Here is an 18,456-nt window from a genome sequence, read left to right on the forward strand (position 1 = left end):
AAATAGTGCTTGGGAGTCTGGATGGCTTGTCCAAGCTGCTGGAGATTTTAGTGGCCCAGAGGAGGTTCTCATCAAGGATGGACATAAGTGCAGAAGCCTCTGGCTTTCTCTGCTTTTTTAGTAAAAACACCCAAACCAAAAAAGCACTCAGACCTGTTCTTCCCTGAACCTCCTTTGGTTGAAATTGAGTCAGCTGTGTGCTATATATTATTTATTTGTCCATTAGCATATTGAAGCCATGTGCCACTTCATGTTTTTGTCCAGCTGACCAAGGAGCCGTCACCAGCTTAAAACTCTCCCATCCTTACGGCGTTACATGCCAGCATAGCAACACTGGGCTCCCCTGACGTTATTTTCAGGAGCAAGCAGGCTGTGGATTGGGAAGAGGAACGCAGTGGAGGCAGGGACCCACCTTATGGCCAGGTGTTTGACTGCAACTGCAGAGCCAAGAAACTCTGACACGCACTCAGGAGCCCAGAATCCCAAAAGCCAGTGTCCACAGGAGCATAATGTCCCCACCGACAGCATTTTTTTGTATTAAGTGATGGTAACAAGGAAATATGCTGTAGCACTGCGTTAATGATTGTATCTCCCACTCTACATGGGACAGATTTTGTTTTCTGAAGCTGCCAACTGAGCAAAAGATCGGCAATTTCTGTGTTCATCTCCAGTTTTCCTCTTAGAAACCGTGCTACGTACTGCCATGGTGGACATCTCACTGCCTCTTTTGTCCTGGGTTAGCATTGCTCTCTCTGAAGTCGGGTTCATGTTGGACTCTGCAGTTTCTATGGCACTGCAGCTGAACATCTGAATCAGACACTTCCTGAACTAGAAAAGTTGAAAAAAAGATCAATCAAAACACATAAGGAATTTTAAAATATCCCTATAAAGCAGTCTGTGTCTTAGCTAAAACTCTTGGAAATTTTCTCATGAGTCAGTTGGGAATATGAAGAAATAGCCCCATAAAATATACTTGCCTATGCCACCATGAAGAACTCTAAAACTGAGAAATGATGATGTTCTAAAAAGACCCAGACTACTGGAAAATCTTGTTCCAAAAAGTATTTTTCCTCTTCTGCTTGCTACTAACCACATCTAATGGACAGAATTGGTCATTTCTCCAGGCTCATGAGTCGCTTTCATATGCTAATACCCAGCTATTCAAAGATGGTTTGTTTCCATATTGTTCATATCCATGAGCAGGGCAAGACCAGCATACAGCTGCCATGCATTGGGAGATCAGGGTACTGTCCACAGGATGTGAGACAAGCAATAGCTCTCCTTGCAAGACTGAAAAAATAAATGTATTCATTCAACAGTCACTTCACTGTTTTTCTCCTTTTCCCTTATATGCTTGTACTCTGCTTGATGCCACCACTCTTAGTAGCTACACTCACTGCATAAATCTATTCAAGTTTATTACCATGCCGGTTACCACAGTGAACACACATCGCTCTGGTTCATCCCCTTGTCAGTTCTTCTTCTCTGCATCCAGTCCTCTGCCCCCATTCCAGAGAAGAAAGCTCCAGGTCCCACAGGCACATGCAATGCTGCTACTCTCCCTGTACATACAACCACAAATGCAGCATTTCCCCTGACACAAATTCAAGCTATTGGAAACTTCCACCCCACCTCAAAATCAACTCACTGGAGTTGCATTCCTAAAGTATTATAAAAATGTACTGGGACAGTCTTGAAAATAGAATTTTCATACAGAAAACTAACTGATATTCACTAAGGGCTGATTTTCCTTTATAATATCTAAACCCAATAATTATTAACCTTCATATTTTAATAACGCACAGAGGCTTACGCTGTCTTCCAGTAGGTAAGCTATACAGTGATTTTTTTTTTAGTTCCGAATGCTGGATATTGCAGTGCTAGTTAACTAACATGTAGGTAGAAATAATTCATTATAAAGAAAGACAAAATAACAAAATGTGAGTGTTAAAGACACTTTGAGAGCATACAGTACCTGTTTGTTCATAAAGACATAAATAATTGGATTATAAACAGTAGCCGTTTTGGAAAAGAAAGCTGGAATTGCTGCCAGACGAGGATCCAGCTCAATGGAGGGGTATGCAGTGACGAGGATAGAAAAGGCGGCGTATGGCGTCCAGCAGATTAGAAAGGCAACGATCATAACAACAACCATTCTGGTCACTTGTCTTTCGGGTTTCCTGGTAGTTCCCAGCCTGCCTTGCGTATCTGACACCTTTAAAGAAAAGATAGAAGATTCCAGAAAACACACAACAAGGCCTCCAATCAGTGCATTTAGTGAGCAGGCTAATAATCTGCCATGTGAGAAGGAAAGACCTGCTCTTCTTGAGCATAACAGCACCTAAGGATGTTACTGGACCACAGGGTGTCAATGTTACTGCTGAGGAACATGAATTACTGTATACTGTCATTTTTGAATTTTCCTTTGCTTAAGTATCTTTATATTTTTACTGTCAAAGTGAGAGCAAAAAGCAATTACTAGGGTAATCTCTGTGTAGAAATCTAGCTGCAGTCAGGCACAGCTGCAGCCTGTAGCGATACCCAAGCTAGATTCAGCCAAGTCATGAGGAGCAAAGCGATGGCACAGGTTTGCTGTCCAGCCTCACAAAAGGTAATCTAGCTCAGGTAACTTCATGGGTGCTGCAGCAGGCTACCCCAAGGCAGTGCAGAAATACCTTTAAATTCCATTTATGAGAAAAGTAATCCTAATTATTTCAGTCAAATCGGAGACAAGACTTGGCCTCTATTTAGAATGCCAAATAACAGAATACAGTGACCCTGACAGAATGAGCAACTGGCAGTATCTGATAACGATGTTACCTCAAAATATGAAACAGAAACTAGGGCTACATTTTTGGGTAATACAACTTGCCATACATCACTAACTTCAACAGAGCTATCTCAGCTTACAGCAGCTCTGGCTCTGCACAAAGCCTAATAAAGCCAGACCTCTTGGCTTACAGGAAAGCTGGCTAGAGAACACTTTGTCTGTACTGGTAGGAGCAGCATCCCTCTCTCCCCCTTTTCTGGTCTTTTTGTGAAATGCATTTGCTGCTGTCCTGACAAACAAGTTCGTGTACAGCAAAATATAATGAAGAGCACAATTCCACAACAAGGCAAATATGAGAGGCAAATACACCTTTGAACCAGCCTTACAGCCAACCCACTTTAATCTTACCCACAAAACTGTCTTCTGCACCAGTTGGCCCAAGCACAGCATTGTCCTTATGAGATCTTTTTACAAGTCTCAGCAGTTTCAGATTTCTTCCAAGTTCTCGTTCAGGCCACTGCCAGGGGCTGGCTTTAAGTAAAAGCTCTTGCCTTGGAGCTTTTCTTACCAGACTTTTCTCTACCAGAAATTTGGAAAGACAGGCTCATGGCTGTCGCGGTCGGCATCAGCAGAGGGGAAATAACCCCAGGCGAGGTGAGGCAGGAAAGGAGGCTGAGCTGTCCCTGTCCCCCCACCAGCACCCAAGCCCCAACCTGTTCCCAAGGCTTCACACCAAGCTGGTGTCCCTAGCCCTCTGCTGCTGCCTCTTCTCGGTGTGCCTGAGCCCCGGCAGGCCTCCAGCCACCACATCCACAGGGTGCAGCAATTCAGCTTTGGCTAACCTTCTGAGAAGTTTTCAGCCAACTCCCAGTCTACCCCTGCCATTATGGTTACCCACAGTAATTGCAACCGTTTAACTGAAGGCATGATCGTGACTTAACTACTGAAAAAGAAAGTCATCTTTGTGAGTCATAAGCAGACAGTGAGCCTGAATTCAAGCACTTGCTTTTTCACGTGGCCTTTGCAGACAACTAGGTGTCCGATACGGGCATTAAAGACAGCACTCTGCTGTGGCTGTGCAGCCTCCTTGCCACAGATGAAGTTCAGACCAGACTAAGCAGCAGCAACCAGGAGAGCCTCTCAAGCGCTGTGCTGCTGTATGGCCTTCACCAGAAGAGCATCAATGATCTAATGACACCAGAATTACCGTGGGATTGGAGCATTTAGCAGGAGTGCTCCCCCTCTTCCCCGCACTGATCGTGCAGGCAGCTTAGAGAGAGATGTCGATACAGAGACTATGTGATGTCAAACAATGTCTTTCTGGGAAACATCCTTGTTTTGTTTCTGACGACTTAGTGAAACAAGGCACTGGTACGTAATGTTAGCTTACGTGGGAAGTAACTAATAACTCTCTATGGCTCTAGAAAAACCTCATGCCAGGTCTTGCAATAATGCATGCTAATAAAGTAAGAATTTTTGGTGTAATATGACCCTTTAGCTTTCCACAATAACGTTAGAACTGAATGGAGACATTTTCCCTAATAACCCTTGCACTGCACTCAGCTAATTTAACATATTTAGTACTTACAGAGGTATGGAAGCACCTCCTGGGGAGGGGGGTGTCCCTACCTCTGTAGAAAGTTGTAATTCATGTCCTTTTTCTAACAAACTATAAATATAACAACAACAACAATAATGAATTGTCATAATACCTACAAGTTCTTAGGCATCAGCGAAGGCTGTGTTAGGTGCTGAGCAAAGCTAAGATATTCCCTGCCAGTATATGACATTTCTATAGCATTTTTTTCACATACACTGTACCTACATAGAGAGCAGCCCAGCCTTTCTTTCAGCAGAAGTGCAGTCCCCTTGGGGAAGGAACACAGTCTCCTGGATTGTGCTTTCGACTGTTTCGTCTTTGTCTCATATCAGCCTGGCCTTTTTCTCGGCTATGGCTTTTTGTGGATGGTAGTAGATTCCTTTCTCTCTAAATCTGAGAACACGAAACCGATAAGGAACCATGTACTGGTGCTTTATCTGACAAACAAAGGAATACTGCCATAATAATTTATCTCCATTGTAAACTGTTCATTAGATCTTCTCCTAAAGATTAATTTCTTTCATTTCTTTTGCACTTGTAGTGAAAGCTACTACGGGCATTGTAAAGCTGGGGTCACAGGGAGGGAGGGACTAGCAGACTGTACTAAGACAAACCAATGCCACGCAGGACGAAGTCCGCACTGTGGCGACTATGGGACATGGCAGTCAAAATCCGGGAAGAGGGTTGGTTGGGAACATCAAGACCCCAGTTCTGGTGCCCGGGTGTGTCTCTGTTCACCATAGTCAGATTTTTAAAAATTAGCTTAGTTGTGAGATATAGCCTTATGGCAATTCATCATAAATTTACAGAATATATTGCAGCCAGTTACTTTTGCTACACCAGACTGTTTTAAGCTGTTAAAAGTAATAGAGGCCAACTCAGACAGTTACATCTCTCTGTAGAAGCCAACAAAAGCCAAAGGCAAGGACTGGCACAAGCCAGACGGCTACGGCTAAATCATTTGTGATGAGGTGCCCTGAGGCCGCCCCAGCGTTTCCTGGCTGTGTGGTCTGCCAGCTCACTGAGCTGCAAGGGGAGTGTGAAACACACAGCTTACCGAGAAGTGTGATTTATTTTAATATTACTGCTATTCTTTCCGGATAGTGGAGAGACGGGTGAGAAAGACAGCCTAGCAAGGTCACACCGCAGTGGCTCCAGGCCAACGCTGGGACCCACTACATGGCACAGATCAGTCTTCCAGAAGACATCCTGACCCGACCCAGATGGCGAGATGGACCGTTCACTGGTTTCTGCTGTGACCGATGGTGATATTTTCCTTCATTGCCTCCCTTGTTCCTCATCTCACCTGCTTTGTTTTTAACTTGCAGCCTCTTACGTGACTGCAAGGGAAGGAAATGGCCTTTTTTGTGCACCTCCTGAAGCATCCGAGCAGCACATTAGCCACTGCTCTGGCAGACCCATCACGGTGCTGGGTGCCTGGCAAGCGGTCTCGTTTCCTTCACATCCCCTCTCTTGGGTTAACATCCCTCCCTTTCACGCCAGGCCACCCTTGGGCTCTGCCTCCCGGGGACACAGCCTCCTGGAGGTGGCCCTTTCCCACCCCTGCGTGGCGGGGCCCGTGCCGTGACCGCCAGTCCGCGGGGGGGGACACCCGCCACCCCCTGCGCACCCTCACCAGGGGTGCCCCGGGCAGGAGCGGGAGCCCCGCGGGGCGGCTGGTCTGGGGCGGCTGCCCTCCGCTCCCAAGCCACGCGGCAGAGCCCCTTCCCCGCGGAGCGCGTCGCCCTCCGGGGCAGCAGCGAGAGGGCTGCAGCAGCAGCAGGGAGGTCTGGCCCCCCGCCCGCTCTCTTCATTCCTTTTCCTCTGCAGGTAGGTTAGGGCAGGGAAAAATAACATACTAATAAAAGTTCTGGATATTCAGAATAACAGAATCATAGTTTTACAAGTTATCTTAGGAGAGTCTGAGTCATCAGCAATGAGTTTCTTCACGCATCTCCATGTCCTGTAATCCACGTCCCCCACCCTCGCGCCGACAGAGGCCGTGCTGCCTCACCGCCAGCACTGTGCGCACAAGCACCCGTGCTGCAGTTCGCCTTGGGAAGCTTCTTGTGTTTAATACTGAAATCAACTTCTCCCAGCCATTTAACCTTCTCTCCCCTAAAAGCACCCTGGAGGAAATCAAGAAAAATACATTTGGAGGAATCACAATGTCACCTGCAAAAAATAAAATATTTTTTGCATTTCCCTTCTGTTTTGTTTTACTTAGAGAGAACAACACTCAGAATAAATACAAGCATTTGACTATCCCAAATACTTTAAAAACATCAGTAAATTGAAGAAATTTACTGAATTTATTACTAAAGCATTAAGACAAGGCAGCTTTGCAGTAAATAGAAATAACAATATTGTGCCAAAATCCTGTCCCAAATAGCAAGTTTCCTATTTTATTGTTGTCTTCTTTTTCACTTTTTGCAGATTCTCTTTTGGATCAGGTCAACATAATCATTAAATAAAATTCAAAAGCATTTCTCAAGTCTTTTAAATTTTCCTGAACAATCTAATATTTTATTTACTAAACAGCGTTACATTATTTACAAATGCTACATCTTATTTTGCATGTAAGTTTTATCGAGTTTACCTGGTTTGAGTCTTAAGAAACATCACTGAATTGAAGTACAATTGTAAATAAACCAGTACTGGGTCATTCAGTTTCTTTATTTATGAGGCAGACATTCTTTCATTTGTATGATGTTTGGTTAATGAGATGTATTGGTAAGTGATTCAGATGGCACACTTTGAAAAGTCATTTCTAACCATAGCATGAGTTTCTGTGTGTATGGATAATTATAAAAATAGGGATGATAACTGAGAGCATTTGCTGCCTGGAAACTTGATCTTCTTATGTCTGATCTTTATAGAAAATAGAACACAAAAATTCCAAATGTTTGCATACATACACATTTAAAAAGTTTGCGTATGAGTGCTTCTTCTTACCTTTCTTAGCTTCCGCATCAGTTTTCCATAGGATACCAAAATCACCAATAACGGCACTATAAAACAGGTGGTGAAGAATGCAATAATGTACGTATGGTCAGTATAAGCTCCTGAGTACCTGTACAAAACACAAAATACATTGTGTATGTATTACTAATAGGTGTTTAGTATTTTTTGTAAGTATTAATTTTCCTTTTCAAAGCTGTCACTAGTATTTTTGTCAACTGTTTTTATTCAAAGTGCCCCTTCACAACTTCAGTCATATCACCAGGCAGAGCCCTGGGGCCATCTTCCTGGCCGTGGGCTAGGACAGGATCCTGTGACCACAGGATCGTGGGCTAGGACAGGATCCTGTGACCACAGGATCATAGGCACAGTGGGACAGTTCAGGTGGGAAGGGACATGCAGTCCAACCTCCTGCTCAAAGGGGAGTCAGCTATGGGGTCAGACCAGGTTGCTCAGGGCTTTGTCCAGTCTTGTGAAAAATCTGTCTCTTTGTCCTCTTTGAATCCTGACAAAAAGCACAAGATAGAGGATGGCTATTTTCATTAGAGATGAAAGCTCCTCCCTTTAGAATTTTTTTTTTAATCTGTTCTTGGCAAATTTTGCTCAGTTTTGTTACAACTTTCTTTACATCCATTTTTGCAGAGATGTACATCATCTTTAAACCTTTCCTTTAAATTCCTGCCCCTGAGACGTCCTGAGCTGCAAGTTTCATCTCTTTACCATACTCTGCAAGAGTGGCCTTACCAGTTAGGCTCACAAGTAGTTCCAATCTTACTGGTGGTGTAACTGCTCCAACCCATTGTTGGTGGAATGGTCCAAATGAAGGAAAAGGTCCACACAAAGGCAATACCCAGGGCTGCATGCTTCCCCCTCAAGCGCATGTTTCCCAATGGGCGGCAGATCACAATGTACCGCTCAAAAGCCAACAGAGCAAGAGACCAGAGAGCAACAATGCCTATAGTAAGAAAACACAGTCAGCATCAAAAACTGGGCAGATTCACTGAAAAGCAAACACCATCCCACATCAGAAAATCACAGCATTGTTTAGCTTGAAAGGCATCTCTAGAGGTCATCTAGTTCAACCCCCCCCCCCCCAAGCACAGTCCATACAGCAGGTTGTCCAGGACCAAGCCCAGCTGGGTTTTGAGTATCTCCACAGATGGAGACTCTACAACCACTCTGGGCAACCCGTTCCAGTGTTTGACACCGACCATATCAGGCACCTTTTCCATCAACCCAAGTTGTGAAAGGATGTGCAATTTATGTGCATTATACTAATATTTATTAGAAGAGCACAAGATTTTCATATTTGTCTCGTTTGTCAGTCTACAGTATAATGACTACAAAACCAAGCAGCTAATCGGGCCATTTAACTGACGATGACTTCTTTTTTTCATTCAGTTCTACGCTGAAAAGCTGCAAATTATGTGTAGCTTCAAAATTAACAAAATAAGATACATCTTCAAAACGCTATCTTTGCAAGAAATGTCGTATTTCAGACTGTCATAAAACTCTAACCTACAGACAGCTGCCCACAACATCAAACTATCAGTTTATTAGGCACATAGCACCTGGTTGGCCACCAAAATCTTGAAATAGCCTGATCTTTCTCCATGGGACATGGCTTACATGCCACAAACTGATTTAGTAGCATTGTCGCTCACCAGCATTCCCTCTGTGCAGCTTAACCAGGCTGAGAGCAACGGCGGGACCCCTTGTCAGGCTGTGTTTGATTTAGAGCAGTGACAAGAGTTAGAAGGCTGTCTTTACGATGCAGCTTCAGAAACAGGAACAGGGAGGCAGGAATGAATGCCTATCATCTCAAGTAGATGTCCCCTTTTAAACTAATTTCCCATTTATTCGGCAGAGGTGTATTTACACAGGGAACTATGTGGTGAGGATTTTCCCTTTTAGAGTACTTCTAATACTTTTTGTGCAGTTAGTACAACAAAGCCAAGAAAAGGAACCACAAAAAGATGTAGGTGTGAGGGTGACTGTTACAGGTGTGTCACCGTTCCTCAGAACCACTGGAATGGTAAGGTAAGATGTTTCTGGCTAATGTAAGAGGCTTCTGTGCCCTGATTTTTTCCACCGTTTAAGAGCAGCCACTCACTCTTTTTCTCTCTCTTATTTATCCATATATGCACACACCTAAATAAAAACCTTGAAAATAGTTACACATAGTGAATTTTTTCCCGACATTGTTTTACGAACCCCCCCACAACGCTGTTATTCTATTAGCAAGCTTTTTCTCATTATATTAAACATATTCAGTGATCGGTATACATGCAACAAGCCACTGATATATGACAGAGACAGATATATGTTATTCACTCACACATGAGATCCACTACAGAATATATGTAACTAGGGAAAGAAGCAGTGAATTTAAAGGCATGCAAAGTCAGTGACGGGAAGTGCAGGATAGCTAGTAGAATACATTGAAGGACGTTGAAGGAAAAGAACATACAACTACAAACAAAATCAAGCTTACCAAAAAATGTGACAGCAAATCCTTCCAGTACACAAGCCCAGTATCCCATATAAAAATAACCTTTTAGATTGGTTAAAAAGCTGATGGTGCCACCAGTCAGTGAGACCAGGAAATCAGCCACAGACAAATTGACTATAACATAATTGACAGGCTGTCTCAATTGCTTGAACTTAAAAGTTACCAGGATGACAGCCAGGTTCTCAGCAAGCGACAGGGAGGTCACCGCCAACATGACGGCTGCCAGAAGCCTGAAGTGCCAGGGCTGGATGGAGTCCAAGGGACGACGGAAGGGATCCCACCTGGCAGGACCAGAGGCACTGGACAACAGCGACTCATTTTCAGGTGCTCTGAATGCATCCATTTTTGCTCTCTCACTAGCAAAAATAATATTGTTTAATACTGGAGGTTTTAATCTGTAAATAATACTCAGGATTAAAAGGAGAAATTTGCTGTCTGCAACAGAAGTGTGAACAAATTCTCCATGCTTCGGCTTTCCAGTAATAGTCCAGGAAACAAAGTTTCGGTCAGAGGAAAGTTTAGTGCTGTGCAGTGGATGTGTGAACAGCGATGAGCGAGAAAATCTCCTAGAGCAACTTCTGCCCCTCTCTGCCAGTCGTCTCCTGCCTCTCTCCTGCTGCAGCTGTGTCTTTATCTGCAATAAAACCCAGCTATAGAAGCTGCGGGTTCTCTCCTTCTGCAGCAGCCAACAGCAGTGCTGAAATATCCCTCAGATCATCCCTGCCCTGCGGGGAAAAATGAAGCGTTCGCTTGGACCCCGCCCTGACCTTTAGCACTGTAAAAATGAAGCTTTCCTTGTGTTGTCAGCGAGGGTGGAGTGATCTTCCTCATGCCCTGCGCTGCCGGGAGCAGAGCAAGGGGGAGGCCCCCCCCGACTTGATGCTGGAAAGAGGGCAGCCCTGGAAAGATTCACGCTGGACGACCACAGCAGCTGTAAACCGGGCAGTGAAGCTCCCAATTAAATCAGCTTTCTGTGATTCAGTGGAATGTCAGTTTCCATCAGAGACACTACAGATGCTATCCCTGATGATAATAACTGCAGCTTTAGTACTAAAAACTCAAAGCTGCACAAAAATATTTTAAAGATAGAGTTGGTAAATACATGAAAAGAAATAAAAGCAGTACAGCACGGCAACAGAGAGTGGGAAAATGAATAGCTACTCATACATTTCTGATAAAAAGGACTGGATGTATCTGAACTCTTTAATAATCATTAGCAGTTCGGCTTACTCGTGTTCGTTTCCCAAGATGAGTAGCTCAGCCATCTCTGCACCCTAATGAGACACAATCCTGTCACAGATATCCCAGTACTCCTGTTCTAAAGGGCTGCTAGTAATTACTCCACAAATTAAGCTGGATACCCCAAGGACAGGGAAATCATTCAGCTGTGTTGTAAGTGAGATAATTCTTGGGGACCGTAGTTGTTAATCAGAGCCTCAGAGTATTAACCAGAGTCAAAACCACAAAAGCCATCCAGTTCCCATCTTGGAGAGTTCACACTTTGGACACACACCATATGCAACACATGAATATACAAACGGGAGCTGGAGAGTGAAAATGAGTAACACTACCTGTCCATACGTTCCCTTGAGTTTGTATTTGCTTTGGTTTGTACATGAAACACTTTGTTAACACAGGTTAAAATCTTTTGATATGCAGGCATGGAATCAAAAGGGTTTCTGGACACTGGCAGAAAGAGTTATGCATCAGAAAATTTCAGAATATTTTGAACTAAAAAAACCCCAACTCCTACTTACCATAACCAAAATAACAAAGATATTTTTAAATGGTTAGTATATACTCAACTGAAAAGGAAAAAGACAGTGCTTAAGCAGATCAAATCTAGCAACAAAAATACTCACAAAATAATACTTATTCAACAGGAATATTAAAAAATTCCAAGTGTCATAAACAAAAGAAGGATCAACACACAGCAACATGAAAATGCCTTCAGCCGGTCCTTGTACGGCATGATTCAACATAGTTCCACTGCCTGCATACTACAGCAGAAGATTCGGACCACAACTTTAAAATCAAGTTTGAATATTACATTGTTTGAAATCACACAGGATTTTAAATTCTTGTGGGTGTCAGAATGAAACTAGAACCCTGAATTTAGCATACAACAGAGAGGGTAACATCTGGACTTCTCTAAGGTACAAATCTATTGACTGTACATTGACACCCCTTTAAAGAACGGATAACTATTGTTTCCAGTTATTTTGTTGGGTTTTTATGCTGTCATATTGTTCAAGTTGCATGAGTTATGATTTTGCTTACAGTTTAAATCCATTCTCTTTTCTTTATCTTGTGCTTCCTCTTTGTTTAGAATCCTTTAGAAATATTCCTATACTGTCTTGGTTGCCTGTTTTGCTTGTTTTTCGTCTTCAGCAGGTCAACTTTATCACTGGAAGTGATTCTCTGCGACGTGCTCTCTTATTACAACTTACAGCAGTTGCACTTCTTCCAGCATCAGGGGTTTGCATTTGCTACTTTGTGCTACATTTGCTACCCTTCTTGTACTGCAAGCCTTTTTTTATTTGTCCAAGTAATACAGACATGGGTTGGTTGGGGTTTTTTTGCAATTTTGTTGTGAGACTTTTTTCTGAAATCAGTATCAGATAAATTTAGAAAGACAAAGCATTGCCTTATGAGCACAGGGAGAACAGGAGCATCTCAGTTCTGTAGCCTCCATTTAAAGAGACAGCTGTTCTCCAGCATTACATCACAAGATCGTTAGCTCCTTTTATTAAGGTCTTATTTTCCATTAGTGCCAAATTCCTTTTCCTGGACTTCCATATACTGAAAGTTTGTTGATAAACTTGGAGCACATGCAAACCGAGGAGTCCCTCTTCGTCATCTCTCACAACATCTGACCTACTGCAGTCTTCAGCTTCTTGGCCAGAATTGAAGCATGAGTTGCCTCCTTGGCAAAGGTGTTCCTGATTAACACTTCATATGGGGAGGTAAGTTGGTAGACAATGAAACAGCCTCAGGCTATGGTTAACGTGCTGCTGGTTGGAGCAGAGAACGTACGGTCAGTGAGGTGAAGAGGACGTGTAACTAACAGCACTGGTGTAATATGCCTACGGTAATTCCAGCTGTAAGAAAAAATCAGGATGACAAGAACTGTGCTAATTGAGATCAAATCTGGTTCCTGAAATTGTATGTGGCAGTTAGTGAATTAGCCCCGAATTTACCATTCCCACAAGACACAAACAGGGAAATGAGCTATAAAGTCAGTGTGATATTGCAAGTGGTGCGCTTGAACTGGTTCTCTCAGCTTTTGAGCGTGTGATGGTCAGTCCCAAGACGCTGCCTTCTAATGACAGCAGTGGCCTGCACTCCTCAGAGGGATTGTGAAAGATTTGCTTTGTCCCCAAGAAGGATTTGGTTTAGTCACGTTTAATTAGAGCAAACAGCATTTTCTGCTGTACAGATGTTTTGTGGGAATCTGAAGTGAAGGATCCCACTTTTGGTACAACCAAACTGGCTGCTGTGTCATATATGAGTGCCCGTCTCAGTGACTGATCTGGCCACCCCATAAGTTAACTTCTATTTTGAAAAAAAAAAAAAAAAAAAAAAAAAAAAAATCCAACCAGGGATTCAGGCACTCTTCATTTCTGTGAGCAAACAGTGCTGACCCAATGCACCCACCCAGACTGCTTCCATCACACATGAATGCTTCATCCCTTCAGAGCATCTAGCCTCTGGGCCAGTAACTGGGCTGAGGCCGGTACTTCTCCTTCGCCAGATACTGCTACGGATTGTGTTAAACCACCCTGAAATCAGGGGGTCTGGCCCGAGTCTTCCTGCAAGGAAGCTGTGGTTGCACGTGCCTGTGCCACCTTGGAGGCGGCAGCACAAGAGAGCTGCCTCGGGTCCCGGCCGCGGGGAACCCCAGCTGCCCTCCCAGAGAAACCCCTCTGCCAGGCCCACCACGGACCACCGGCTGCACGGGCTGCGGGCGGCTGCTACGGAGGAAAGGCCGTGAACGCCGGCGAGGCCTGGCGGGGAGGAACCGGGTGCACCACGGGCAGGTGCGGAGTACGTGGCCTCGAGGGAGGCTGGAGAGCGAGTGCTCCGTGGGCTGGGTGGGCAGGGAGAGGCTTCGGGCACAGAGAAGGGGAAAGGGCCAATGAGGAACTTAAGGGGAAATCATCAATTTCAAAGCAGAGTAAAATTTCAGACACGGCAGGCAGAATCAGTCTTACCAGTTCTGAGTTGTGCTTCTTTTTTTTAAATAAGATATTGAAAAACCCAGCAGCAAGTGAGGTCTATGAATGACTTTGGAATTAAGTGTATTTATACTGATCTTTCAATGTCCTATATTTGATAATGCCATTCCAATCGCATATCTCTAAAAGGAATATAAGAACATATTTCACTACAGTATTTTTAAAAACACGTATAGTAAGGCCACATTTTGTTCTGCCTTCAGTAGGGGAGAAGCTGGAGAGACTCCAGGAGCATTTAGTTTAAATTAGAAATTAGGCAGAAATTATGGTCATTTATGCACAGAGACTATTACAGATTACATTACAAATCTAGAAACTATAACTCTCAGATCACATAAGCAAATACGCTTTTGCTGAGTCCAGTTAATCACAGAAACACAGGAAGGCTGAGGCTGGCAGGGACCTCTGGAGAGCTCCGGTCCGGCCCCTTGCTCAAAGCCGGGGCAGCCACACCAGGTTGTCCAGGGCTGCGTCCAGTCAGGTTTTGAACGTCTCCAGGGATGGAGATTCCACAGCCTCTCGGGGCAACCTGTTCCTGTGCTTGGCAACCCTTACTGTAAAGAGTTGTCTTATTTTAATTTTTTTTAATCTAAGAATAAAAAATGAGATACTGCCTCACATTAATTGTAAGAGTTATAAACCCAGTTTATTGTGGGACTACATTTAACCTTTTTATGCCTGGAGAGGTTTAAGGAAAGCACCTGCGAAACCTAATGGCAGACTTTGCTTGAGAACCCTGTTACAGGACTGTGGTGATTAATCTCATTTACCTACTCTCAATATAGGCCCGCATTCTTTTAGAACCTGTTGAAACCTGATTGTAGGAAACGGGTATTCTATTCAATGGAACTTCTGGAAATCTAGACAAATATTCTCCTCCTGCCGCCTGACTAAACCGAACCCATTCAGAGCATTACATCAGAAGTGGGAGCAGAGAAGTGAGTTGTTACTCCTGTGCAGTACCATATTATGAAGTTATTGTAAAGGACCTGCACATAACCCATTCAGAAGCTTCTATGGGAGGATACTTTGTCTAAAAAACAGCCTGAACATCCAAGAGCCAATGCAAAAACTCATCAGTAAAGTGGGCTTTTCCGGTTGATCAGGCTGTGGCACTGAAGCATTCGTTTCTACGTGGTCAGTTTGTGAGTGTGCCTGTACAGAGAGGACTCCAGATGTTGGCACCTGTTTGTTTAAACTGATTTCCTCCATCCATTTCTTTTTTTTTAGCTGCAGTTTTATTTTCTCACAGTTACTGAAAGCCAGCAATTACACATTTGAAGTCTGTTCTCAGAAAACACTGAACTATCATAATGGAAAAATTTTGTCCTTGCCCTTTTGAGTGACTTGGAGGAATTATTTTGTTCTCTTGCTCATTAGAAGAACGGGAGTGGAGATTTCCTTTTGTCGAAGATAAAAGCTGTGTACAAAAGAGGCGTTCTACACTGGGAAAGATACCAGCATAGTTGCAGGAATTTCAGTAACCAGCAATATATAACAAAGCTGGTAGCTAAACAAAACATATTCTATTAACTGTGAATAAGAAACTAACTCAAATTAAAAAAAAAAAGCACATACTGAGCATCAGAAAAGGAAATAATTTGTTAGCAGACTGTATTTACTTAAGACATGTTAACAATATCTTGCAGTTTGGGGCCTCATCTGAGCAGCTAAGACTGTTTAATTTATGATAGCGCAGCACTTTGCAAAGCACAGTTAAACCCAGTTCCTTGGGCATTGCATAAAAGCAGTTAAGTAAAAGGCAATGATTTCATACTTTTACTGATTCTGACTGAAATTATTTTGCTGTCACTATGAAAGTTTTTCCACAGATTTTTTGAGTTTTTCACCCACTTGCTTTCACATGATACTAATCTGTTAACACTCCAGTAAAAGAAATTGCTGTTTTAACAATAAGCAATAAAGTCAATAGGCATTGAAAGGGCTGACTATGTCACTATAATGAGCAAAAGAACACTTCAATGGTTTGGTTTTCCTCAGAAATTGTATATTCCCCAAAAGATCAGGGTGAATTGTTATCCAGTACATTCACCTGGCATTCAAAGTAAAAAAACTGTTCACATGATATTTCTTATTTAAGAGGATTTTTCTATTATGAAATCCTCATTCAGAGGAAAGAGGATTTAGTTGTGCAAGAAATCCTACTATCTCGAGGAGGATCATGTACATGAGAATATTTAGTCTTAATAACCATTATTAAAAAAAGTTTGTTATTAGATACATCAAATACATTTTGTTTATTTTGCAGTCCCTGAAGACAGTATATGGCATTTGTCCTAAACTTGGTGTTAGATTGAGACCAAATCTTCGAGGAAATTAAGGTCAGAATACAATTTGCAGCGTTGCCTTTGTCATCATATTTATGTTTACTGTAAAGGTGATAAAGAAATTGACGTCTTATCCATGGGTACTTTCATCGAGCCTAAAAGTCAATATTCAAATAGACTCTCACCATCATCTTAAGAGTAAGCGGTTTTTGAGAGTGATTATATGTAGAAGCTTTTCTAGATTTTATTTCTGTAACACTGGCTGTCAGACATTTAATGATCAATAAGAGTATTTCTACGCCGTAGTCATAAAAGAGACTGTGATGCGGTAAAGCGTCTAACCTAGCAGTCACATCAGCATACGTGGCATGTGCTGATTTAGCCCACCGAGGAGCAGTGGGGGCATGAGATACAGGTGACTTTTAGGATTGCTTCCCGGCCCAGAGAAGTAGAGGCGTGCGAGACACCTGGCCAGGCAGCCGGGGCCAGCCGTGCCCCGTGTCACCCTCCCACGCACTGGTGGGGCACGAAGGGCTGTAAGGTGGCCACGGGGCACACCGGCCCCAAACAGCAGCAGGGTGCACAGTGCGGTCCTGCTTTTGGACTGTGCGGTGCAGTCGTTGGGATGACCGGCCTCTGGATGGAGCCGACGCACCCGGGCTCACGCAGGAGAAAGGCATTTGGGGCCAGTCTTGGCTGGGAATTAGGAGACTGTGGAGGGTAGAAGTGGTACCAAACTGAGAACCTCCTCCAAAAATTAATCTGTCCCCATCCTCGGTGCAGCAGCATTCAGCCCTTCCTATGCCCTTGGAAGGCTTGAGCTGGCACTGCATTGATTAACCTCACAGCAGCAAGAGGAAGCCTCTCCTCACAAAAAAGGCAGAACAAAAATAAACAAACACACACCTCTCTATTTCTCCTATGATCATCACAAACTCTTTCCACAACATTCAGCTTTAAACTTAATTTTTGTAGCAAAGTCCAATTTTTGTCACACTTAGATTTCAGACAGCAGCAGGTCACAAGGTGACTTTTGCTCTCCTTCCAGCAGAGAGGCAACATTTTCTCACTCTACAGCTGTACACTCCTGGTAAAAGACAACAGACACATTAATTTCCTTTTGTTACTACTTGTTCAAGGAAAACAATAAAAGATATGAGGTTTTAAAATTGGTTTCATGAAGATTTATGTGAGCACTGCAGTCAGTTCTACATTACACAAAGACCTAGCAGACAAGTCCCTGCAGGCTCAGAACTGTTTAGCTCACAAGTTCATTGATCAATAAGGTGCCCAAAAAAACCTGAATAAAAATCCCAGAAACAACCCAAACCCCAAATATCTTCTGTTCATTCGCATAACTTGATTTTTATAACGCTTAAAAAATTTTATGGCAAAGTCCCTGTGAACCGTGATCTGCTCCATTTGCCAAACCAAACAGAGATGCACAACGTCCATACAGACATTTCAACATTCCCATTGCAGCTGTGGAGGTGAGGAAAGCAAACACGAAGGCTCAGCATGTCAGCGGCATTCACAGCTACAGGGTGCACCAGACTAGCACCAGCGCTGGGAAGTCAACTTTTAGTTCCTTTAGAAATGGGCCTACACCATGGCATTTGACTCCAAGCCCCAATATCCCTGAAAGCTGAAATTCTTTGAAGGATACATATTTGTTGAAATCTCACTCTGCTGCCCATATTAAAAGCTACTTCCCAATAAAATTGAGCCAAGACAAAATCTTGGATCCAGAATGCCAAGTACTTTTGGCTACAGTTCAGAAATTCATAGCCTGTGCTGAGCATGTGACTTATTTGATGGTCATTATTTTATTTCTTTATTATTTGTATTTTTGTAGGTATCAGAACCTGAATCGTAAGTGTATGCTGCCCTAAACAAAGAATCTAGATTTGGGACAGGGCTTGTGCAAGTGTCACAAGCACATCTGTCCATACAGCTAACCTCTCTTCTTCCTCAGAGCAGGCAAGGCTTGTTCGTGCTGCTGGCTGAGAACAGCCTGCAGCCTGCGCTGTGCCCCAGACCATGCCTGCTCTTCATGACCTGATCTAACCCAAAGCACGTCAGGAACA

The 18,456-nt window shown here is 43.4% G+C and overlaps 1 protein-coding gene across 1 annotated transcript; it reads right to left on the reverse strand.

The window, feature by feature from the left end:
* Positions 1-597: 597 nt before the first annotated feature.
* LOC142410858 (opsin-VA-like) lies at positions 598-10,186 on the reverse strand. Its single transcript, XM_075504035.1, has 5 exons — positions 9,826-10,186; positions 8,076-8,286; positions 7,326-7,443; positions 1,976-2,215; positions 598-828 (listed from the first exon to the last, which is right to left on the reverse strand). Exons 1-5 carry the CDS (start codon positions 10,184-10,186, stop codon positions 598-600), a joined length of 1,161 nt encoding a protein of 386 aa, XP_075360150.1.
* Positions 10,187-18,456: the final 8,270 nt, after the last annotated feature.

Source organism: Mycteria americana, chromosome 6, assembly GCF_035582795.1.
Source record: "Mycteria americana isolate JAX WOST 10 ecotype Jacksonville Zoo and Gardens chromosome 6, USCA_MyAme_1.0, whole genome shotgun sequence".
Taxonomy (NCBI): Eukaryota; Metazoa; Chordata; class Aves; order Ciconiiformes; family Ciconiidae; genus Mycteria; species Mycteria americana.